Source organism: Cavia porcellus, unplaced genomic scaffold (assembly GCF_034190915.1).
Source record: "Cavia porcellus strain 051 isolate PalLab524CR breed Dunkin Hartley unplaced genomic scaffold, mCavPor4.1 scaffold_40, whole genome shotgun sequence".
NCBI lineage: Eukaryota > Metazoa > Chordata > Mammalia > Rodentia > Caviidae > Cavia > Cavia porcellus.
This window is the reverse complement of record NW_026947523.1, coordinates 128,963-154,259: the sequence shown is the minus strand read 5'-3', so window position 1 is coordinate 154,259 and position 25,297 is coordinate 128,963. Positions and strand designations below refer to the sequence as shown.

Genomic DNA, 25,297 nt, shown 5'->3' with positions numbered 1-25,297 from the left:
CCTTCTTTTTTTGGTATCTGAATTTGAACTCAGGACCTCACACTTGCAAGGCAGGCACTGTGCAACTGAGCTATATTTCTGGTCTAGGCCAAACTTCATAATCTCCGTGGAGCCCAGCAATGGCCGTCTTCTAAATATTAAGCAAACACAAGAGAGAGCCACGTTATAGTCATGTGACCTAAAGAGTTGCGGCCATGATTATTTCCTTAGTAATATTTTATTGTTTTGAGTATTTTTATCTTGTCAGAATTAATTTCAAAAGTTTCATATTTGCTCTTTCCTTATATACAGAAATGCTGTTGATTTTTGTATAGATTTATCCTGTTTTTCTTTTTCTTTCGAGAATGGGGCCTTATCATATTGGCCAAGCTGGTCTTGAATTCTTGGGCCCAAGCAGTCCTCCTCTGGAACTACAGGAGCATGCCACCACATTTGGCTCAAGAAATTACTCTTTTTTTTTTGGTATTGGAAACCAAACCTTGTACTTGTCAGACAGGTGCAGTGCTACTGAGCTATATCCCTGGCCTTTAAGAAAGTACTCTTAAAAAAAAAACTACTTTCTTTTGCTCAGATAATCATTTTTGAGAGTCATTTATGTTTAGTATGTATCAGTAATTTATTCATTTTGTATTGCTAAGTATTATATACCATAATTTGTTTTTCTGTTAACATTGGGTTGTTCTCAGTTTGGGCTACAACAGAGAAACTATAAATATTCATAAATAAGCCTTTTACATTTTTGCTTAACACAAAATATGCATATATTTTCATATTTCTTGGCTAAGTGCCTATGTTAAGAATAGCTAAATTATATGGTAAATGTATGTTAAATAACTTAAAAAGTACCAAAATATTTCTTCAGAGTTGTAACATTTTGGATTCTCACAGTTCTATCTTTCTGTATCCTTCATAGCACTTGGTATAGTCAGGCTTGTAAATTATAGTCTTTATGATAGCTGCATGGGAATATTTCATTGTGATTTTAGTTTCCATTTGCCTAATTTTCATGTGCTTGTTGCAATCCAAATGTCTTCTTTGATCAAGTTTCTCTTAAAATCTTTTGCCTATTTAAAAATTTTTTTTATTATTTTTTACAGTATTGAGAGTTCTTTTTATGTGCTGAATCTGAAATCAGTTACATGTATTTGTAAAATGTTTTTTCCATTAGAAGTTTGCTTTTTAATTCTCTAAACTGTGTGTGTGTGTGTATCAACCGGGGGTTAAACTTAGGCTCTTTTGCATGGTAGGCAAGCAGTCCACCACTGAGTTACTGGCCAATAGTGCTATATGTTGGTGACCAAGCCTTCAGCGCAGGAGTTTGAGAGCAACATTCCAGAGCCAAATGATAGCAGGGGCCAAATAGAAATTTTGCACTCAGAGTTATGATTATTGAAATGAAAACTCACTAGAGGCACTTAAGAGCAGAAATAAGCAAACAAAGGAAAGGACTGATGAATCTTAAGGGGAAATCATTGGAAAAATTTAGCCTGAGGAATAGAAAGAAAAGAGGATTAAAAGAAAACTGAACGAAACTTGAGGAAATTTTGGACATATCTAACACACTAATATACAAATTATGGGAGAGGAGAGGACAGGAGAGGAGAGGAGAGGAGAGGAGAGAGAGAGAGAAGGAGGAGGAGGAGGAGGAAGAAGAGGAGGAAGAGAGGAGGGAGGAAGGAGAGAGAAAGGGAAAAGATGATTAGAAAACATATTTGAAGAAGAACAAAAAGAAAACATATTTGAGGAAACTATGGCCCCTAAACTTTTCAAATCTCCCAAATTGGAGGAAATACAGGAATGCACACATCAAAGAATTCCAAAGAACTCAGAGCAGGACAAGTTTAAAGAGAACTTATGTCAAAACACATTATTATCAAACTCTCAAAATACAAGAAGAGTAGATTTTGACAGCAAGAGAAAAACAATCTTCAGAAAGAGTAACAGCTGATTTTTCATCAGGACTAAAGGGATAAAGCAATGGTGCGGCACATTTAAAGTTCTATAGAAGAAAAATTTCCTGTGGACCAGGAACACTGTATCCAGCAAATTACTGTTCAATAATGGAACAAGTATAACTTTTTTAGTTTAAAAAAGAAGTGAGAGGGTTCATTACCAGCAGACCTGTCCTAGAAGCAAGTGGCTAAGAGGAGCTCTTCAAGCTGAAATAGAAGAAAACAAAAGAATAACCTGAAACCATAAGAAAAATAAACACTGGTAGGTGTAACTGTATATAATTACACACAGAAGCAAGTATTTCTCTACTTCTGATATTATAATTTCTGTCCTTTCCTATATAACTTAACAGGCAAATACATAGAATAACCATAAATCCATGTTAAAGGCACTCAAAGTATAACTATGTAACCCGATAATATAAAAGGACAGTAATGAATAGCAGCAGTATTTGTATACTACCAAAAGTAAATTAGTATTACATAAATTAGTTTTCAGTGTATTGAAGACAGAACTATAATTCTCAACACTGAAAAAAAGTTAATAAAAATATATGGAAATATACAGGAAAATATATTGTTGTATCCTTGTAATCCTAGCACTCTAGAAGGCTGAAGCAGGAGGATCATTAAGTTTGAGCCTATCCTGGGCAATTAAGTAATTTAGCAATATCCTGTCTCAGGACGGGGGTGGCAAATGCCTGCAATCCCAGCATGAGGAGCTGAGACTGGAGGTTGCTGTGAGTTCAAGGCCAACCTGAGCTACATAGCAAGACCCAATCTCAAAAAAAAAAAAAAAAAAAAGACTAGGGAAATAGTTCAGTGAGATGTCCCTGGGCTCAACCACCAGTACCATACCCCTCCAAAACCAACATAAACTAATAATAGACACATATAGTACATTTCACTCAACAAGAGCAGAATATTTTTCTTAAGTGTACATAGATCATTTTCTAGGACCAACCATATGTTAGATCACAAAACATCTTAATAAGCTTAAGGAATTTAAGGAATAATGCTATGCAAAATATCTTTTCTGAATGCAGAAGAATAAAATTACAAATCAGGAACAGAAGAACTGGAAAACTCACTAATATTTGTAAATTAATTCATTTTATTATGGTACTGGGGATCAAACAGGTATGATTTTATCACTGAGCTATACCTTTAGCTATTTCAGCCTTTTAAAATTTTGAGACAAGGTCTCACTACATTGTCCAAACTAGCCTCAAACTTGTGATTATCCTGCCTCAGCCTCTCAAGTAGCTGGAATTATAGGCATGCAACACACTACTTGGCTAAACAATGCTTCTTAAACAACCAGTAGGCCAAAGAATAAATCACAGGAGAAATTAGACATTGCCTTGAGGTGAATGAAGATAGAGACACATGTTAAACTATGGGATGTGTAGCAAAGCAGAACACTGAGAAGGAAATTTATAACTGTAAATGTCTGTATTAAAAATGAAGTATCTGAAATCCATAATCTAATTGTATGAACTATATGCCTTAAATAAAAGATCTGGAGAAAAAAGAGCAAGCTGAACTGAAAGCTAGCATAAGAAAGGGAACAATGATTAAAGTGGAACATAGAAACTGGAGAAGTAATAGCTACCAAAATCAGAAACAGGTTCTTTAAAAAGAGAAACCGAATTAACAAACCTTTGCTATGCTAAGAAAAAAATGACTCAAATTACCAAAATAAAAAGTGAGAATAAGGATATTATCACCATTTTATAGAAACAAAAAGGGCTGTAAGAATATTATGAACAATTGTATGCCAACAAATGAGATATCCCAGGTGAGATGGGGAATTTCATAGAATACACAAGGTACCATAACTGATTCAAAAAAAGAAAATCACAATAGATTTTCTAGAAGAGATTGAATCAGTAATCAAATATCTCCTAAAAAGAAAAACTTCAACCAGATAGCATCATTTGTGAAATATACCAAAGATTTAAAAAATTGACACCAATCCTTCTAAAACTTTTGCAAAAAACAGAGGAGGAGGAAATATTTCTTAACTCACTGTACGAGGCCACTATTATTTTGATACCAAAGCTAGTCAAAGATACTACAAGAAAACATAGGCCAATCTCTTAATATTTATGTGAAAATTCTCAACAAAATACTAGCAAATCAAGTCCAGCATATTATCAAACTCAGCAGCAGGATAAGAGAAACACTGAAACACAGTACATAACTTTTGCTTGAAAAAATACATCCTCTGCTATGTTTATCAAGAAGGATGTGTTGGTCTGTTCACACAGGATCACTGTACATATCCTTGGTTTTGCCAAAGGCTATATAAATCCTCCTACTGTGTGTGTGTTGGCCGGGGAGCTCTGAAGGTAACTGCACTATCCTGACTTTCCATAGAACATTATACTGCTTGTAGCCTAGGGAGCTAAATACTTTGGATATCTTGATAGGATGCAGGCACTTCAGAAGATGAAATGTAGTAATTCTGGAGTCTATCACATTGGTAGAATTGGAAATTTATTGATTTGGGTTAGCGTGGTACATGGCTGTCAAAAATGGACTGCTGCCCACTGAGGGATGACACTGAAAGGTGACAGCAAAGGGAAATTCAATGGGTAGAGTTTTAGGCAATGCAAGAGGCTACATATATTCTGTCTAGGTTGAACATGTGAGTATCACTTATTTAAAGTGGAATCATTTATATTCTGGAGGTCTAAAAACAAAATACCTACATTTTTTAAAACAGTGAATTCCACTGAAATGATCTCCTTTATGGTCAATCAAGAAGCTGGTGAAAGGGCCAGAGATATACTCAGCACCTGTGTGGCAAGTGCAAGGTTGTAAGTTCTGTCTCTGGTACCAAAAGAAAATCATAGGTGGCTTGTGATCAAGGCAGTCTGCCTTGTTAAGGTGGTTGATGATCTGTGTTTTTTTTTTCTTAGTCCACATTTACCCAGAAAGAACACAAATACTGTTATTTGATTTTTACTGTTAAAATTAAGACTCTCAAAATAATGATAATGCAAATAATGTATCAGATGACAGTAAGAGCTTATCATCAAATCACAGCTCCTGGGAAAGGAAAGACAGCTTTCCCCTCCACACTTCAGCCATGATCACTCCAGTAGGCAGTGATTATCTCTTCCTAGAACAATGGTGGAAACCTTCTTATACTTACAGGTTCTAAGGGAGCTGTTCTGACAATCATTTTCTTGTAATCCAAATAGGTGTTCCTTGTGGTGTGGCTGTACAATCTAATGTTTACCAACAGTAATGTCTGTGTGTGATCAAATACCTGACACCCGCTTTAACTTAAATGGCAATCCTGTTCTTGTAATGTTTGTCTGATCTACAAGAACTCCTGAAACACACTAGGTGCTTAAAGATCTATAATCTGTTTTCTTGAAAATCTCTTTTAAAAAGTTGCCTGGGACAAGTTCCATGGGGAAATAGAACAGAGCCTCACACATTCTGCAGTGGGGAAATGGTGTAACTAGGGATAAGCAATCATTCTCTTAGCAGAAGTACAAGGCATAGTCCCTGAGGTCAGTTTTGGGAAGGAAAAAACCCAATCATCTGAGTCTGTTTACTAAGGAGATACCCAGTGTTCCTGGATTCTCTCCATTGTTGACCGGGATGGGCAGGGAGGTGTGAAAGACACCTATCCCTTATTCAGGTGGGATTTCATGCTTGTCCAGAGTGTGCTGGTGCTGACCTCCTCCTGTAGCATGGAAGTGGGGTTGTAGGATGCTGAGCAGGGGTGGTGTGGAGAGGTTCTCTATTCAGAGCTTGATGGGTATTCCCAAATCAGATCCCCACATCAGCCACCACAGGCTGTCCTCTGATCACAAGAGGGACAGGCTCTAGATTCCGCCACTCTGCTCTTGGTCTGGTGCATCTTCCTTTTTCTGCTCCAACTTAAAGTTCTGTGAACAAGGTCACAGGTGAGTCCCGAAGGTAGTTCTGATTCACTCAGAGGTGGCAAAGCCCATTGGATCTGGTTATAATCCACATCTCTGAAGTGAATGTGTACTTTTTCTATCCCACCCTAATTGGGCTCCACCTACCTTGAGCTCCTCCAAAACCTCATCCATGAAGTCCTGGGAATTCTGTTTGTAAGACACAGCTAATCGAATTGCATCATTGAAGAGCTGGGGGTTAGATGGAGATTAGAGCAGCAGGCAAGAGGGCCCTGGGCCCCACTAAAACTAGCAACCTCACCCTTCAGTTTACCTTCTTCCCATTAACCTGACCCCATGCATGTGGACTTCTCCCTCATCAAGCCCAGACCCTCCCATGACACACACCCATTTCCTGCCCTTCCCATCCTTTCCCTTCACAGCCTCTCTGAAACTGTACCACCTCACAGACTGCCTCTCAAATTGGCCATTACCTTCACAACATTGGTACCATCAGCAGCTGAGACAAAGTATAGGGGCAGGGAGAATTTCCTGGCAAAATTGAAGCTCTTTTGGGTCACCTGTAGGTCTGCTGTAGAGAGAAGTAGGACACTGGCCTGCCCATCCAGGGAAGAGAGGGGTTTGGATGGAGGGTTAGTGGAGATCCCATGCCACAACTAGCAGAGACAACTAGGGAATATGTCCTCAGAAGAGTGAACAGGGATCTGTGTCTTGAGAAGAGGATGGGTTGGCTCAGCTGAATCTTTACTGGGGAGGGAGCATGTCCAGAAGGACAAATACTGAAGGCTGCCCTTGCCAGAAAGGGAGGAGAAAATGTATGCAGTGGGTCCCCACAATCACTTCACCCAGATGCAGGGATTGGCCCCACCATCAATTTTGTTGGCTACCACGATGCATGGGATCTCTGGCCTGAACTCTCGAAGCTCTGTATACCAGGCACTCAGGTTTTTATAGGTGACTTTTCTCTGTACATCGAAGACCTGCAAAGGGCAAAGGCAGACAGTTTGGGTGTGTCAGTGTCTCTGCATGCCACCCCCAGGTAAATTACATACCTAGCCAGTTGAATCTGATCACACGACACAGGTTAAGAACTTAGCCCAGCAGTCTCAGAAAGAGGGTTTGAGAGGAACTAAAGGATATATCATGAATAAGGTCACATATCATGAAAAAGGTCACTCTTAGAAAAGAGGCAAGCTCAAATGCCAATGCAGGAATAAAATGAAAATGGCTCAAATTCACTTCCTTGTTCCCGAGGGGCCAGACTCTAGCACCACTTGGTCCCCTTGAGCCTTGTTGCATCACACTCTTTTATTTAGTACTGTTAGTTGTAAGTATTGAAACTTTGAAAACTCTCAAGAGCTTCTGGGTTTAAGAGACTAGGTAGAGTCAGGTGAGAAGCCTGTGAAGGGTCAGGAGGGAAGACTCGTGAGTGTCTGTGAACAGCACCTGTGTCTTTCCACCCTGGCTCTGATGCACACCACAGGCAGAACTCATGTGCCAGGAGTGGTCAGAGTGCTATGGGTGCGCTCAGGAAAGGATAATCCTAATGACAAAACATCAGAAGAGGCTGCATGGAACTGGTTGGATCTACATGAGAGGTGCATGGAGCAGGACCTGCTGATGGCCCATCCAGCTGAATGTGTGGAGACACCTGGTACCCAGCCTGAGGTGCTTCTCAGTTAAGGTATCAGACCTTGTGGATTGAAGACTCAGCAGAAAATGGCTGTTCTGTGCCACTAGGCTTTGAGTTTTGTGTGACAGCACGACTTTGAATACTTGTTCTAAAAGTTTAAAAGTTTGAGATTTTTACTTGAGGACAATTGGTAGGGCTTATAATCTGGAAAACCAGTCTATTGTATTGGAGGTACTCTCAATGATAGACTGAGGACAAGCCCTGGCTTCAACTCCAGGTACAAAAAAAGAAATGAAAAGATGCAAACCAATCTATTATTATGTCTTGTTATAGACAGCTACTATTTATGAAAATGTTTATGTGGACCAAAAGAAATAACACTCCTTTTCAGTGTCTTAAGAGTGTAAGTCTGAGAAGTGAGCCAGGCATTCATGGTTGGGAGCTCCGAGGACGTGGCCTTCCTTGAGCATTTCTCACAGTTGCATCCTAGGCACTCCTGTTATGTAGCTTCCCACCTGCTGGCCTCTGGCTGAGGTCCTGATGTGGCTCTAGATAGCATAGTGAGAGACCAGGAAGGAGGTGTGGGATGGTATGATGGAGAAAGGTTCTTAGGAAGCAGTAGGCAACAGTGGGAACCCCTCCGAAAGATGCTCCATTAGAGAGGGGACATAGCTCTATGTCAGCTGAGTTTGCCCCTTGAGCACTATGTGTGAGCTGCACCCCCTAGAAAGGTAGTGCTTCACCTTTCCTTTGCTCCTCCCTTCTTGGCTTGTAGAACTCATATAGAAGCTCTCAGGAGCACGTGGGTGTGAAGCATCCCTGGTGGTCCTCATCCCCTCTCCCAGAGCACCCAGTTTGGTTAGGAGGACCCAGGACTGCTGAACCACTTGTCTCCTTCACCCCTCAAGCCACACTTGCCCAGCACCTTTTTCTACTTCCCAGGTGGTCTCTTACCATGATGCAGGCGTGGGCCTTGTGGTAGTAGGAGGCATGCATGCTCTGGAACCGCTCTTGGCCTGCCGTATCCCAAAAGTCTGCAACATGAACACAACTATAATTGCCTGACTGGGCTGGAGGGCAGAGACTCACATCTCAGGAATTTCTGAACAGGTGTCTGTATATAGAAACAAGATACATATGTGGCACAAACCATAGCACATGTATTAGTTTATGTGGGGAGCATGTCCTCAGGACAGAGTGCCTGGGGGTCCTATGAGAAACTATATTATGCTAGTATGTAGGGGAGGACCCAAGGTTGGGGCCAGTAAGGAGGACAATGCAGACTTATTTAGGAGGAGGGAGGGAGGTCCCCTCATCTGTATACTCGAGATGCAGGGCTTCTGTTACGGTGACCACACATGGTGGACAGTCAGGCAAGATGTGTGGCCTAACCAAGGTGGGGCTGTGATCTCACACAAGGTCAAGTCCAGAGTGGGAGACAGTGAACTAGTGGCATTTGTTATTTCTTTATATGATTGAATGAGAAAAGATACTACCTTGTCCAAGCATTCTGTGAATAAAACCTGGCAGTATAGCCACTTGATATTTACTTTCTTTTTCTTTTTTTCTTGTACCAGGGATCGAATTCATGGCCTCACATTTGCCAGGCAAGTGCTTACGCTACTGAGTTAAATCTCCGGCTCTTCATTTCTTTATTGAGACATGATCTTACAATGTAATCCAAGCTAGACTTGAATATGCTGTGTAGCTAAGGCTGGCCTCAAATTCGCAATCCTCCTATCTGAGTCTCCTAAGTGCAGGCATTAAGGCATGTGCCACTATATTCAGTAAATTTGCCTTTCTGATTCCTGCCCAATGCACCAGTCCTCACTATAGCACTGGGTCTGCCTCCTCTTCCCTGGCCCTGGTTCCTCCATTTCCTCCCTCCTGATTCTCTTCCAAGGACCTCCTCCTCTCTGATTTCTTCCCTTTGAGGCTCAGTGTGGCCTGTGTTCATGCTGCTCACCTACGAGGATGGTCTTGCCGTCCACGGTGGCTGTGTGCTTATATAGACTCAGGGCATATGTGGACAGCTGCTGTGGCTGACTGCACCCAGGTTAAGGAGTAAGACGAATGCAAGGCAAGTTAGGAAGGCCTGGTGAGACAGTGTTTCGTGTGATGGAATGGGTCTACTTCTTCCTTTTCTTTTTGGAGTTACCTAGAATTTAAATTGAATGAATTTTCCAGAATGAGGATCAGCCTCTTGCTGGCATAAGCTTCAGAGAAGCGCAACAGCAGCAGGGATTCAGAGCACTGCTATCAAAGCCTGAGGTAAACATGAAACAGGGTTTCACAGAGAAGCTATCACAGAGGCAGTGTGAAACTGGAAAATGCAGCTGTGGTGCTTCAGCTCCTTTATGAATGCAGCTCTTGTAAGATGAAAAGGAAATCCTAACGCTAGGCAGCAACATGACTGTTCCATGGAAAAAAGCTTCTACGAGTCAAGTAGCTGATAAGCTGTTTATAAAATGATGTCAGCTCAAAGTCCAGGGAGCAATAAAGCCAAGAGGGGTGCACAGGTTGGGTGCACAAGAGTAGTTGGTGTGAGGTAGAGAAGAATATACGCAGATCCCAGGGTAACAGACTTCAGCCATGGAGCGTCAGGGCAAGAAGCGGCAGGCTCTATGGGCTTTCTCACCTGCAGTTTTCAGTAGTCCATCAGGGGAGCTTTTAAAAAGTCTCCCAGTTTGGTGGGCATATTGTTGCACACCAGTGAACCCAGCTATGTGGGAGGCTGAGGCAGTAATATACCAAATTTGAGGTTAACCTGGGTAACTTATGAGATCCTTTCATAATAAAATTAAAAGGGCTACAGATTTAGCTCAGTGGTAAAGCATTTACATGTGTGAATTCCAGGGTTCAACCCCCAGCACCATAAAAACAAACAACAAAAAACCCCAAAGTTCTCAGTTTCAGGGAGGGCTTCATTTCAAACTTGTATAATACAATAAGTTATGGGAGGAGGGAGAGATGCTGGCTCATATTTTACAAAGTCTATTCATACAAGAGACTTTTAAAAGTCACATTAAGAGGCTTGTTCTTTGAGACTGGGTGACTTGCCCAACTCAGTGATACGAAGGAGGATTTGAATTCAGGCATTTGAGACAGACATGGCCTTTTCAGTCATTCATATTACTCTCCTAACATAAGAATATGAGCAAGCTCCAAAGCAGCAGGAACTGTGTGATGTCACGTGGGTCCACTGGTGAGAAGACAGTGTGGAGGGGACCTGTACATTCATTTACCCATTGCTCCTTGCGGGGCTGCTGGTGCAAAGGGTGGGGGATTTTGTGAGCATACAAGTATGGGAGGGGCCACATGAACAAGGGGCATCTCAAACCTTAAAGGATACAATCTGTCCATGAGAAATCTCTCCATAAGCCTGTAAGGGGAATATACAGAGTCAGGCAGCATCCCTATCTCCTCTCTACCCCTATTTCAACAGGCTCTGGCTAACAATATGGAAGTCACAGACTAATTTCTAGGTCAAGTCTGCAACTTGGAAATCACCATTACCAGCCTCTCATAGCAAAACCACTTATGTCACTATGAGCACACAGACCAGTCCATGTAGGCATTTAGATCCATTATTTATATCTCAGCACACTGCTACACATGCAATTATTTCTGTTTTATACACGGGGAATCCTGGGCCAGGATATCTGCACCCTCCACACAAAAATCATCCAGTAGGTCCTTAGGTCTTTGTTCAAAATGTCACCTTAGCTGGGCATGGTGGCTCATGCCTATGATCCCAGCACTTGGGAGACTGAGGCAGGAGGATCGTTGGGAGTTTGAGACCAGCCTGGGCTACAAAGTGAGCTCAAGGCCAGCCTGAACTGCATAGTGAGACTCTGTCTCAAAAAGACAAAAAAACAAAACAAAACAAAACAAAACAACAACAACCCACAATGTCACCTTAGCAGTGAGACTGTCTTTGACAACTCCATGATATGGAAGTAGTTCTACTCATCACACACTGCTTCATTTCTCTCTGCCCTGAACAGAACAGCAGCTGAAACATTAAGCATTTAACTTTACTGTCTCTCTGCTGGAATAAACTGTGAATCAGAGTAGCTGTCAGATTAGTAATTTATTGCTGTATCCCCACAGCATAGGCAGTGCAAAGATGCAATGGTGCTTAGTCATTAATAAACACATCAATGTGAGCAAGGTTAGCAAGCTTACTTTAGCATATATCCTCAAACCCAAGGATACCCCTGAATCCTTTTTTAGCTTTCATAAAACAGTGATCACCAATTAGGCCATATAAAAAATCTGAAAAAGCAAAAATCCCAAAACAATGTTCCTCACACCAAACACATGCCTTACCATGCCTTCCTCAAAAAGTTCATCAGGAGGTCTAAGTAAAAGAACCAAATCATTTTAACACCACCATATCTTTTTTAAATACCCCTGTATCTTAAAACTGATAATCAAGGGGCTGGGGATCTAGCTCAGCAGCATAAGCACCTGCCTTGCAAGCAGGTGGCCATGAGTTCGATCCCCGGTACCGATAAAAAAGAAAAAGAAAAAGACAAAAAAAAAAAAATCTAAAAAAACTGATAATCAGATATATAACATCATTTATCAGTAACTTACTTGTTAGAAAAGAATCCTTGAACTTTAGAACAAAAGAAATTCCCCAATATAGAATGTAGAGTAGATTAATTGAGGTTATTTGGTTCTGTACACAGTATATCTTTATTCTGCTCATTTCCCCTTCCCCTCCTCTTTACCCCTCATGCTTTTCCCCTTGGACCACTTTCCTATTGCAAGAGATTAATCTCCTAGTCCCTTTTATCCATCCTTCATTATTTTCTTTGTTTGTATTTTGCCTCACTCAGATGAGAGCTACAACACAGTATTTAAGCTTGTGTCTGGTATATTTTCCAGAGCTAAGATGAATAATATCAACAAGAGGTCTGGGATCTTTTTTTTTTTTTTTTTTTTTTTTTTTGTCTTTTTCCTTTTTATCGGTACCAGGGATCGAACTCACGACTGCCTGCTTGCAAGGCAGGCGCTTGTGCCGCTGAGCTAAATCCCCAGCTCCAACAAGAGGTCTGGATATGGTGGCACACATTTGTAATCCCAGCACTTGGGTGCTGAGGCAGGAGGATTGCTGTGAGTTTGAGGTTAACCTGGTCTACAAACTGAGTTCAGGGCCAGCCTGAACTGCGCAGTAAAATGCTGTTGCTAAAAGACACACAAACTCAACAAACAAAAACAAAAACACCCAAAGAGAAAGAAAAATATGATAGGGGAATGTGTGTGTGGGGAGATTAACAAAACAAAACAAGCTGTGGTATGTGCATGTAACCACTCCCCAAAATGACTGTAACTCCATGAATTGCAAACATGTACTAATAAAAAATATTAAAAAAGAATGTAGAGTAGAATACCTTAAAAATGCATCACTTATTATATATTATTGATTCACTAACATTGGTCTCATAGCCAATAATACTATAATTCATGCCTGAACATAGCTTATCTAACATACACATTGCTTCCTAAGGCATACCATAGGTTTCTACAAACTATGCATAATATACAACTCTCCACACATAAACTTGACATATTAGACAAAATAGGCCATCTCTCAAAAAGACAAACTACCAAAACTCAATTTGATAAGCAATGGATCATTTGAATTGATGTGTAATTATTAAGGACTTTGATTTTATAATTTAAAGGATTTCCAAAGAAAATTCTCCAGGCCCAGCCAGTTTTAGGAATTTTAACAAGCCTTTAAAGAACAACAGCCATTTCACATAGCCTCCTGCAGAAAAATAAAATAGGAGACACTTCTTGATTCAAGTCAATTAATCTTGACATGAAGACCACATAAAGACTGTATAAACAAATAAAAGAAAAAAATGGTTGGTAAATACAGCTGCACAAATTATTAACAAAATATTACCAAAGAGAATGCAGTAATATATAAAAGATGTTTTAAGACATGACCAACTATAACTTGTTTCAGGGATCCAAGGATGGTTTAATATTTGAAAATCAAAGTGACCACCATATTAATAAACTAAAAAAGAAAATTCACATGATCATATCAATTGATGCAGAAAACATATCTGAAAAAAATTCAATGTTCCTTCATGACAGCTCTTAAAAAAGAAACAGGAAAACTTCAACTTGATAAAAAGCCTCTAAAAAATTCCATAACTAACATCATACTTCACAATGAAAGATGACATGTGTTCCCCTAAGACTGTAAAGAAGGCTAAGTAGTCTGTGCTCACCATTCTTCTATAACTGCTGGGAATGCTCGCCAGTCTATTAAGGTGAGGAAAGGAAATAAAAGGCATACAGATCAGAAAAGAAGAAATACCACTGTCCTTATGTGCAGATGTCACAACAGTCTGTGTATAGGAAATTCCAAGGAATCTACAAAATAAAGATTCCTAGAACAAGTGAGTTCAGTAAGGATAAAAAAATCAATAGATACAACTAAGTTCGTAGAAGATTCAATCTGTCAAGATCTAAAGTTACATATACATAAGCATCTAAAAACAGATACACAAATCTAGAAAACAAACACTGATATAGGGAGAAATAGTTCTATAATATTTAGAGATGTTGGTATTTCATTTTCAATAATGGGTAGAATGACTATAGTGATCAGCCAACACAGGATTTGAACACTAAAAAACCAATTAGACCTAATCAATACAGAACACTACCCAACAGCCAGAGAAAATAGTCTTTTCGGTTTTTTTTTGGTACCAGGAATTGAACTCACAACTGCACACTTGCAAGGCAGGCACTTATGCCGCTGAGCTAAATCCCCAGCCCTAGAAAATAGTCTTTTTAAGTGAATATGGAACATTTCTAAGCAGATCATGTTAGGCCATAAAACAAATCCTATTAAAAGATTTAGGCTGAGCATGGTGATGCATGCCTGTAATCCCAGCATTCAGGAGGCCGAGGTAGGAGGATCACCCTAAGTTTGAGGCCACGCTAGGCTACAGAGGGAGTTCAAGACCAGCCCAAACTACATAGTGAGAAGTTGTCTCACTTCTCCCCAAAAAGATTCAGATCACATAGAAGTATCTTTTTCTTAAAAAAATTTTTTTTTCAATAGGAGCTTGCCATGCTGCTCAGGCTGGTCTCAAACTGGTGGGCTCAAGTAATCCTTTCATTTTGGCCCCCTGCATACTTGGCACAATAGGTGTGTACAACCCCACCCAGCTCAAGGTTAACTTTTTCAATGACCATGGAATGGAACTGGAAATCAATACCAGAATGAAAACTGCAAATTCACAAATAGGTAGAAATTAAACCACACACTTTGGATCAGGAAATGGATCAGGAAAAATTTATAACAAATGGACCAGGAAAAAAATTATAACCAATAGATCATAAAGGAAATTATAAGGGAAACTAGAATATACCTTGAAATGAATAAAAATATAAATACAACATACTAAAACTTAATGGATGAAGTAAAATAAGTGTTGAGGGGCCAGGGATATAGCTCAGTGGCATAAGTGCCTTCCTGGCAAGCACAAGGTCCTGAGTTTGAGTCTCGGTACAAAAAAAGGTGTTAAAAGGGAGCTGTAAGGTACAGCTGTGAATGTATACATTAAAAATATTAAAAATGAAGAACTCTATTAAATCAATGCCCTACCTGCACTGCTTAATGCACCATTCAACGAAGAACAAGTTAAACCCAGAGCTAGCAGCAAAACAAAACAGTAAACACCAAAGTGAAGGCAGGAGCAGTGACACAAGCCTATAATCCTGGCTACCCGACAGGGTAAGACAGGAGAATTGCGAGTTTAAGTCCAGCCTGGCAACTCAGCGACACTGTATCTCAAAACAAACAAACAAAGAAATGCTGGGGGTAGGTAGGGTCTCACCCAGTGCTCACTGGCTCCCTGGGTTCATTCACCAGTACTTCCTACCCCTCAAAAAATGAGGCAAACCAAATAGAAAAAGCAACGGAGAAAAAAATCAATGAAATCCAAAGTTGGTTCTCTGGAAGCAACAAAATTAACAAACATTCAGTTATACTGTCTAGGAAAAAAGAGGAAAGGCTCAAAATATCAAAATTGAAACTGTTTCCTGTGCCTTTGGCATCATTTAAGAAACCATTCCAAATCCAAAGTCATGAAGATTTTCCTCTATATTTTCTAAGATTTTAGTATGTTTAGCTACCACTTTACACCCATTAGGAATGCTTTTACCATAAAAATGAAAAATAAGTGTTGAAGTAGTGAAAAACTAGAACCTTTGTGCATTATTAGTGAGACTGTAAAATGATGCAGCAACTGTGGGGAACAATTTGTTGGTTCCTCGTAAGATTAAACATAGGATTACCATAGGACCCAATGATTTCACTTGTAACTACACAGCCAAAAACCCTGAAATATAGAGACCCTAACAGATACCTGTATGCCAGCACTCAGAGCAGCACTATGTACAATATCCAAAAAGTGGAAACAACATATGTGGTCTATCAACAGATGAGTGGATAATCAAAAATTGGTATAAACAATGGGGTATCATTCAGTCAAAAAAGGATCGAAGTCATGGTGCATTGTACAACATGGATCAATAATGAAAGCATTACACCAAGTGAAGTCAGGTGGCATGACTGCAAATGGGGACAAAGGTAGGGTTCTTAGATACTTCAGAGTCTGACTATGATACTATTCAGCATCTGGGTGGTGGATTCATTAATAGTGTCCAAGCTGGCTGGCTCAAATAGTGTTAGGACCTTGTTCAACAGTTTCCATTGCAAGAAGTGGCACATGCAAGAATGAACCCTCTACCGGAGGCAAGGCTTTGTCTTCGGATGCCAGCTTAGGAAAGATGGAAAGCTATGTCATTAGGGCCCACTCTTAATGCAGCCCTGGAGTACTCACGGAGAAAATGGGGTCAAGAAGGATGAATGTGCTGCGTAAGAAAAAAATGCCATCTTAAAGAAAGCCTGCTGGGTGGTGGTGTCACTACTGTAAATTTTTAAACTAGAGAAGGCCCCAATACCATCCTCTGGAATCAAGGCTGCAGAGCAACAGATTAACTTGCCTTTTCATGGGAGTTTTCTCCCAACTGAGTTTAGACTTGTAAGTCAGAGACACTAAAAACTGGCATAGAATTCAGGAGGCCCAATGAACTGAGCCAAGGTTCTTATGTACTCACCGTCACCTAGGGTAAATCATTTCCATCATGGGATAATTTTTGCTTGAGATATTGCCAGGGGCTGGAACCACCTTGTTTTCTAAATGTCATAGATGCTAGTGCCATGATAATCTTTTGGTGACCTATTAATTACTTAGACTCTTATTTTTTGTTATTATTTCAAGTGAGGTTGAAGCTGAATGTGGGGGTTGGGTAGCACTAATGTAGTAGGCAGGTCCTGCCCTGACAATCTGCTCCCTAATTGCCTGCCAATCCTGTTCTCCCTTTGTTGCTTGTGGACTCCAAGTGGGGACAAAGGGGTTGTTATTTATTGTGTGAGCTTCTCAGACTATAATACCTACCCTCATTTCTATTGTAAAGGATGTTGCTGAGGTGGTCAAAGCATCTGAAAATCCTGAAGTAGCTCTACAATGTGTGAATGTGGGTAGGGAAGAGAAAAAGAATGTGGATTTATGAAGATGGCCTAGAGCACTAGTCATAGCAATACAACTCCAAGGCAGACAATGGGATGGACCATCTAGGCAGAGGAACTCTACACTCATCTTGTCAAGGCAAAAATGGGCGTGCACTCTCACCAGTCCCAGATAGGTGAGGAAGCAGGGTGCCTCATACAGACAAGCTGCCAGCACTCCAGAGCCTCTCTTCACCTCTCCAGCTAGAGTTCCACACTGAAGTCAGAAGAATAAGCCAATTTTTACAATTATTACAGTTAATCATTATTGCTATCTACATATCAATTTAGTGAGGCCCTCAAACAGGTATTATTACCAGCTTTGTTCAATCCGTCCCATTACTCTCTCCATTTCCACAGGGTCATGCCCTGTAATTCGTTATCCCATCACCACACATAGGAGTACCACAGTGCTCACTTTTTCACTCTAGACTATTTGAACAATCTCCAAGATGATTTGCTCCACACCTTCTGTTAAGATTCACAGAAAGTGCTCAGATTTTTTACTCTATGATTCATGTGCTCCACACATACACAGATGCTGATGTGATGATCTCTGCTCATGTCTGGGCTCTAGCCAAGACTCTTCCCTTACCACCCCATGGAAGCCATGCCTCTCTGTGCCTCTGGAGGACTCTTCTAACAATTCAGATCCATTTTGGATCTGATTATTTTTCCCCAACCTGCCAACATACTTGGATTTGCCCACTGCGCTGTCCCCCAGGCAAATGATCTTCACGCTGTCATCAGCATCGTATTTTTCTTGGTCCAGCTCAGAGGGCTTGGTTCTGTCCTCTGCCATCAGTTCCTAGTTGTAAGAGAAGCCCATTCACTGGGTCTTGTTACTGCATAGGAAAGTCAACAAGAGGCTGCTGTTAGAGATAAGAAGTCCCCTCAACCAAATCACTTCTTTTGGGTGCCAGGGATTGAATGCCAGGGATTGAACTCACGACCTTGCATTTGTCAAGCAGGCACTTAATGCCACTGAGCTAAATCCCTGACCCCGAAATCACTTCTTTCTCCTCCTGGACAGAAGTTTAAGAGAGTAAGCCCTAGGGCATCATTCTTCCCTACTCATCACCAATTTGGCTGCCATATGCTGAATTTTGAGGTTGTAACCTTGTCCTTACAAGATTCTCCTATGTGGTCTCTACATCATGCCTTCCACCTAACATGCTGAAACTTTACAAGTTCAACATATAAGCTTTCTTTCTTGTAAAACAATAACGAAAAGTGTCCATGTTGCAAAAACAGCCTGAGCTCATCACTAAATGATACAGACCACAGAACCAAAGATGCTTAACACACATATATTACCAGTTGCTCTCATTTCTCTCACTTCCCCATCATCTTTTATCTTGCTGACACTGCAAGTTGCATCTCCCTCCCTCAACATGAATATTCCAAAACCCCTGTGATATTTTTAACTTCTAGTAGTTTTAAACATCTTTAAACGCTGACAATGTCACACTGTAATTACAGAGATGTACTTCCCTCAGTACGACTCAGATATGCAATTGCCCACTAGGAGACTAAGGGACACAGGCATAAATTATACGTTAAACAGGAATAGAATATTTTAGTCCTGTCAAACCAAATGCTGCTCCTCACATTTCCAGTTGTACAATACATTACGACTACCCAGCGTCAACACCTATGTGTAACAGTATCTTTAGCCTTTTCTCTCCCCTTAATCCAAATAAGATTCTGCAAACATTGCCAAGAATGACGAACTAGCTGGTCTGCTGCAGTGAGGACTAAGACACAACTGTATAGGGGGATGAGGGGCAGAAAATAGCAACGGGGCTCCAAAGTTCCTTGCGCCGCATAGCTACTGCCTCTGTACAGGCAGGCACTGAGTCTTGCTTACTGCAGTACCCTCAGACTCTGGTGCAGTGCCTAGGAGGTGGCAAAGTGAGGGCTTTGATATGTGACCCATTCAAAAGCCAAGTCTGGCCTATCGTTCCAGGATCGAAGACCTTCAAAGGCTGTCGCTGTCCTCACCATCCAGGGAGCAAACTCTCCTTCATTCGACAAACATTTCTAGGCATCCACCATGCCCTAGCAACGCGCTCCACACAGCAGGAATTTCCCTGGCTCCAGCCCTCTTTCCCCCAGGGCCCACCGACAGCCTTGGAAAGGCGGATCCCACAGGCTGACCCACAGGCGGCTTCGTCCTCACTTGCAGTCCCGCTTCAGGGCTAGAAAGACCAGGGATGCCACCACACACAGGGTACACCCCACAGGTCTCCCTGCACGGCCTACTCTGCTTCTGGCCGCCGGCGTCCCCACAGCTGCTACGCAACCGCGGCAGGACCCCGGGAGGGATGTCCTGCTGCCTGCCCGAAGGACCCCGCCAGGGCGCGGGCTGGCTAGCGCAGTGCCTGGCAGGCGGATCGCGGGGACATCCTCCACTTCCGCCCAGCCGTCTGGGTTGGAGTCCTGACAGAGTTAGGGGTTCTTGTGTGGTGGTGGGGTAATCCCTTTTGGGGGGTGTATAGTTGCGGGCTATTTGGGGTCTTAGTGTTAGTTGAAATGGAAATTAAAACTGAAGCACAAATTAATAGGGAAAAGGCCTTAATTGGAAAGTGGGAAGATAGGAAAGGACTCTGGCTTAGGTGACAGAAGGGGCTACAGTCTGATACATGGGTGCAGACCGGCCCACGCGCAAAAGTGGGAGACCGGCTTTCTGACAGGCAGTAAAGTGGCTGAGGTCCAGTTCATCTTTATCTTAGTCCTGTTGTCATAGTTCTGGAATCTATAGCTGAGAGATAGTTTTGTGTCCAGGAAAGGATTGTGGTTTCGTTGCAGGCCGCTGAGTTAGAAATAGTATAGGCAGTGAGACAGGGCTAGGTCCTCCAAGGAGCCAGTGCAGAAGCCCAGATACCTTGCAACTATGAGGGAGACAGACACTTCCTGCTGTGGGCCAAGCCTCAAGACAAAAGATCAAACAAATGCATCCATACCCTAAGGACTGATACTCTAAATAGCACCCTATGACCCTGAGGAAGTCTGGAGTCAGCATTCCAACCCCCTAGGGAAGAGTCACTGCTCTCTAAGAATGCCTGCTTTCTATGTGACTCGTTTCCCCATTTGTCCCTAATGTAATGTATTTTACCTGAACTATTAATCTTATTGGCTAACCATAGTTCTGTCCCACCTTATGCCCATCTACCTTCTGAGTTCCAAGTTTTCTCCACCTTAAATCCATTTCACCCCATGATTTTACAGTTCCTGGAAAAGACAGAGTCCTTGGCAACCCACTTAGGACTCCTTTTGTCTGAGAGAGACAGAAGCTTGCTTTCTTTCAATAAATATATTCTACTCTTAACCTCTGCTGTTCCTAACATTCATTCTTCAATTTTAGAGAACATGAACTCGTACCAGACATAGTGGGTCGGGAATTTTGTTCCCCTGTATCAGTTTTGGTCACACATCACCTTCCCTGGCATCATTTGCCTTCCCTGGAATCCAAGTGATTACAGTTTTGGCACAATGGCTGGAGACTTTTGGGCGTAAATGAATGTCTCGGTAAATCCCACAGTGGCCTCAGTCTTGAAGGGGATGAGAACATGTAAATTCAGTGCTAATCAACCCTGTCTGGTCAGCTCCTAAATGATCAACATATCCTTTTACAGAGCTGAGAGAAGATTTGACCAAAGATTTACACTAATGAAGGATTCAGAATTAAAGTCAAACCTTGTTCTTCTTTTAGTTAGCTATTGGGCATTTGTAGGCCCAAGTGAAGAGTCATGATTCATAACAAATTTGGCTTTTTGAAAGGTTCTTGCCCTAGTATAAATTACTGTACAATTATGGCGGTGGTCTAACATGACGGAAGACTAAAATGGAACCCTTACCACTTCCTCTTTCTTTAGCCCTAATTGCAGCTCCCCTTCCTGTTTGCATGCACAGAGAAGTCCAACCAGTTCCTCACACGTGATCAATATCTGCCCCATGTGCCATTTCTGATCAGAGGTCATAGAACCCTCTGCCTCTGTATCTGATCAAAGGAGACAGCCCAACCACCAAGGGTTGTGTGCTCCTTTCCATGTCCTCAATAAACCTGTTCTTTTTGTTTTATACATTTTGCTTCTCTATTGGGCCAGAAAATTCTTAACACTTTTAAGGTCCAGAAGAATACACAAATTATCATTTAATATGAAGCAGATGATGGCCCTAGATGTTGCCTGTTTTCTGACTATATCACGACTGTGTCAGTATGATTAGGAAGTCACTACAGGTTGTAACTCTTTGGTGAACATTTGTTACTAACCAAGAGCCTAAATGGCTGTCATGTGCAAGATTTAGGATAAGAGTATGTTTCCTTCCATTCATGCTGATGGGAAGTAGGACTCCCAGCTTCTATGATATACCAGGCTTCCATTCTGACCACAGGGTCTTTCAGGACACTGAATTACAGTTCTCCCATGAAGTCTCCTTAGGGAAACTCTCAAGAAACTTCAGGGTGTTTCTTTGCATGTGGGCTACATCACCATACATATGCAAACTGTCTTTAACGTAGCAAACTGAGAAACTCAATGTGTGCATCCTGGGCCTTTACAGAGGAACACATACCAAAGTTTGTGCTACCATTTCAGCTCTTAACTAACAGCTAAGGAATCTCAGCTGTGAAGCTTTTTAGTATGATATGATACATTTGTATATTTCCTTCTATTCACTCCTATTGGGAATTATCAAGCAGCACTTATTGTAGAATCCCACACCTCTGGACCTAGAGCAGGATCATTCTGAACTTTGAGTTACACTTCTCCACTGGAGCTCTTAATACTGAAACACACCACTACATGTAGAGTGTTTCTTTTCCTAAAGGTGGCTTTAGCCCTTTATATACAACATGCATTTCTCAGAAAAAACTGAGAAATGAAATCTTTGAATCTCCATTACATACAGAAACACATACCCTAACTGTGCATGTATGTTTTGCTACTCTTATGCCCAAATTGTCAGAGTTGTGGAAACATTCAGTATGTGCAGTTATGTGTTTCCTTCCATTCATCCACATGGGCAAGTAGGAAGCCCAGCTTCTATGAGATACCAGGCTTTCAAACGACCACAGGATCCTTCAGCACACTGAGTTATCCTTCTCCCATGAAGTCTTCCTAGGGAAACTCACAAGAAACTTCAGGGTGTTTCTTTATGGAGTGTAGTGCTCTATATATCAAATTTCTTTTATCCATTTATCTGCTGATGGGTATTTGGGCCATTTCAAAATTTTAGGTATTATGAATGGTGATGCTACAAATATGGGAAAATGATGTTTTTATGTCCCTTGAAAGATAACAAGATGGGTTATACCTGAGTCAAATGGAGATCATGTTTATAATTTTGGAGGAATTTCCAGAGTGACGATACAAATTTTCATTTCCATCAACACTGTAGGAGGAAGGATTTGCTTTTCTCTACAGCCTTGTAAATTTGTTAATTTTGAACCCTTGATGATAGCCATGCCTAGTGGAATGAGATGGAATCTTGTGTGATTTTGATTTTCATTTCTCTAGTGGCCAAAGATGTTAACATGGTTTTTTTTTTATGTATTCTGTTGGTTATTGTGGTTCTTTTTTGAGAAGTGTGTTTTCATTACAATTTTTTTTTGTCTTTTTCCTTTTTATCGGTACCAGGGATTGAACTCACAACTGCTTGCTCGCAAGGCAGGCGCTTATGCCGCTGAGCTAAATCCCCAGCCCCTTCATTACAATTTTTTTTTGTCTTTTTCTTTTTTATCGGTACCGGGGATCGAACTCATGACTGCCTGCTTGCAAGGCAGGTGCTTATGCCACTGAGCTAAATCCCCAGCGCCTTCATTACAATTTTTAAAATTGCATTATTTCAGTTTTGAGAGTCTATTTTTGTTGTTGTTGTTTTTTATTCTAGATAATAGTTCTCTGTCCGAGGACAAGTTAACAAAAAATATCCTACTGTGGAGGTTGTCTATTTAGTCTTTTGATTGTTCTTTTTTCTGTGCAAAAGTTCCTTCAGTCAATATAATTCCATTTGTTGATTCTTAGTATTATATCATGTGCAATTGGGGTTGTGTTCAGAAAGTCCTTGCCTATGCCTGTGTCTTCACAAGGTTTACATATTTTAACTTCTAGCAGATACAGTGTTTTTGACTAAAAGCTAGTTCTCTGATCCATTTTCACTTGATTTTATTACAAGGGGTATGAGATGTGGGCCTGGATTTAACCTTCTGCATGGGGATCACCAATTTTCCCAGCACTGTTTGTTGAGGAGGCTGTCTTTTCTCCAGTGTATTGCTTTTTCCTGTTTTTCCCAAAATAAAGTAGATAAAAAGTACCTGAGATTGTTTCTTGATTCTGCATTCTATTGTATTGATCAACTTGTCTGTTTTGTTTCTTTATCCTGATGTTTCTATCACTGTACCTTTGCCATATAACTTTATTTTTTATTTTTTGGTACCAGGGATTGAACTCATGACCTCACATTTGCCAAGCAGACACATCCTGGTGAGCTAAATTTCTGGCCCTGCCATATAACTTTAAATCTGGGGCTGTTATTCTTCAGTCTTTGCTCATGTTGCTCAAGGGTGATTTTTGTGTCTCTAGTCTCTGCTGATTCTTTTTTTTTCTTTTTCTTTTTTTTATCGGTACCAGGGATTGAACTCATGACTGCCTGCTTGCAAGGCAGGCGCTTATGCCGCTGAGCTAAATCCCCAGCCCCTCTGCTGATTCTTTTTAAGTTAAAAGAATGTGCTTTATAGTTCTGAGAAGAATGCTACTTAAAATTGCATTAAACATCTATATCATTTATGGAGTGTCACCATTTTGAGAGTACTATTTCTACCTCTACAGAAATAGGGCATGTCTTTCCAGTTAATAGGGATGTCTTTCTTCTTCAGTATCTTTTCCCCTCCAAACCATCATACTTTTTCTTATAGAGGATTTTTACTTCCTTTTGTCAGTTCCTAAGAGTTTGTATGTGTGTGCTATCACGAATGAGACTGATTCTTGATTTCTGTCTAAGTGAGTTCATGATTGGTGTATAGGAACACTATTAAATTGTATCCCGCACATCATTATATTTTCTTTCATCTGGTAGCTGTTTGGATATTTACTCCTTTTTGGTTGAATTCTTAGCTGTTGACATTACAGATTATTTGTGTACTTTGAATACAAAATTTGTTCACTGCTTTGTGTTTTGTAGAGAAGCTATCTAGTATGTGGCTGGTCTTTTTGATGTCTAAAGAGCATCGTTGGGAACCACTGAGCTAGCAATCCTCAACTGTCAAGTACCCAAGAGCACAGAGTACCTGAGAAACTCCTTGATAGGATTATTTCCAAAAGATGAAAAGTATAAAACAAAAAGAGGCCTTTATTCTGAGAACATGGAGAGAGATGACTGACACCCCCCGCCTGCTGAAGTCCGGCGATCTCTCTCCCTGGACACATGGTATGGGGGGATATAAGTAGCCTAAGCTTAGGGTAGTGCCCCATGGCCATTAGAGATGCACAGGTATTTCATTGGCACACGTTTGGCGCCAGGGTCAGATTCTGAAGGGTGGGGGGAGATAGAGTTACAGGTGAATCTCTAGGGGTGGGGGAGATAGGAGGTCCCTGATTCCGGCTGAGGTCTGTTCTGGCTACAGTGTCCCATCTGGGCCAAAACCCTTTCACATCCCATCTTATGATTATTATGAAAAGGGGCAAAGGTTTCTCTCTTTAACTACTTCCTGCTGGCAGGGGGCACTGTACTGGAGCCTAGGGGAGTCAAGGGATGACAGTTGATGCCCAGGTAGACGTTGACACCAGGTGTTTTAGCCAGGACAACTTCACTGGTGAATGCACGTATGTCAGACTGGAAAAACAAAGAGACATCAGGTTATGAGGAGACATGGCACTGTCACATTTAAGGACCCAGGTGAGGTAGAAGGAAAGGTGCCTTTGATTTAGACATGTTATTCTATCAGGATGATGTTGAGGTAGGATCATTATCACGGTGAGATAGAATTCTGAAAAATAAGTGTGAGGTTAGGAGGAGTGAAATTATGAGAGGTGATTACTCCCCCCATCTGAAAGCATAAAAGTTAGGAGTGTAGGTGTGTAAAACTTGTCTCCGGTCCAGGAGTTGAACTGGAATAAATAGGGGGAGTTGGGGAGGCAGTGGCTGTACCAGTATAGGGAAGGTGAGGGCTTAGGCTTTCAGGGATGTCACG

The 25,297-nt window shown here is 41.2% G+C and overlaps 1 protein-coding gene across 14 annotated transcripts; it reads right to left on the bottom strand.

Annotated features, from left to right (window-relative positions):
* Window positions 1-1,825: 1,825 nt before the first annotated feature.
* Window positions 1,826-19,454, bottom strand: Rabl2b (RAB, member of RAS oncogene family like 2B). 14 transcript variants are annotated; one of them, XR_010045739.1, is made up of 11 exons: window positions 19,286-19,454; window positions 17,799-17,948; window positions 10,843-10,872; window positions 9,457-9,536; window positions 8,445-8,524; window positions 6,726-6,837; window positions 6,331-6,428; window positions 6,005-6,088; window positions 5,653-5,863; window positions 4,670-4,756; window positions 1,826-2,159 (listed from the first exon to the last, which is right to left on the bottom strand). XR_010045739.1 is itself a non-coding variant. In XM_003461579.5 (9 exons), the coding sequence occupies exons 2-9, from the start codon at window positions 17,903-17,905 to the stop codon at window positions 5,801-5,803; spliced, it is 654 nt and encodes a 217-aa protein (XP_003461627.1). In that variant the 5' UTR covers window positions 17,906-17,948; window positions 19,286-19,454; the 3' UTR covers window positions 4,438-5,800. The 14 variants fall into 14 exon arrangements, 11 of the variants coding, with proteins under 11 accessions (XP_003461627.1, XP_013009045.1, XP_013009039.1 ...); XR_010045738.1 differs by lacking the exon at window positions 4,670-4,756; XR_010045737.1 differs by lacking the exon at window positions 1,826-2,159 and having other exon boundaries at window positions 4,438-4,756.
* Window positions 19,455-25,297: the final 5,843 nt, after the last annotated feature.

Excerpts from the sequence above, each read along its gene's own strand:
- Rabl2b (XM_003461579.5), bottom strand. The coding sequence starts at position 17,905 with ATGGCAGAGGACAGAACCAAGCCCTCTGAGCTGGACCAAGAAAAATAC. Across the intron at positions 9,537-10,842 it reads AGATTTCTCATGGACAGATT|TCAGCCACAGCAGCTGTCCA; the intron begins GTATCCTTTAAG and ends ACCTGGGTGCAG. Across the intron at positions 6,089-6,330 it reads ATGGTACCAATGTTGTGAAG|CTCTTCAATGATGCAATTCG; the intron begins GTAATGGCCAAT and ends TCTAACCCCCAG.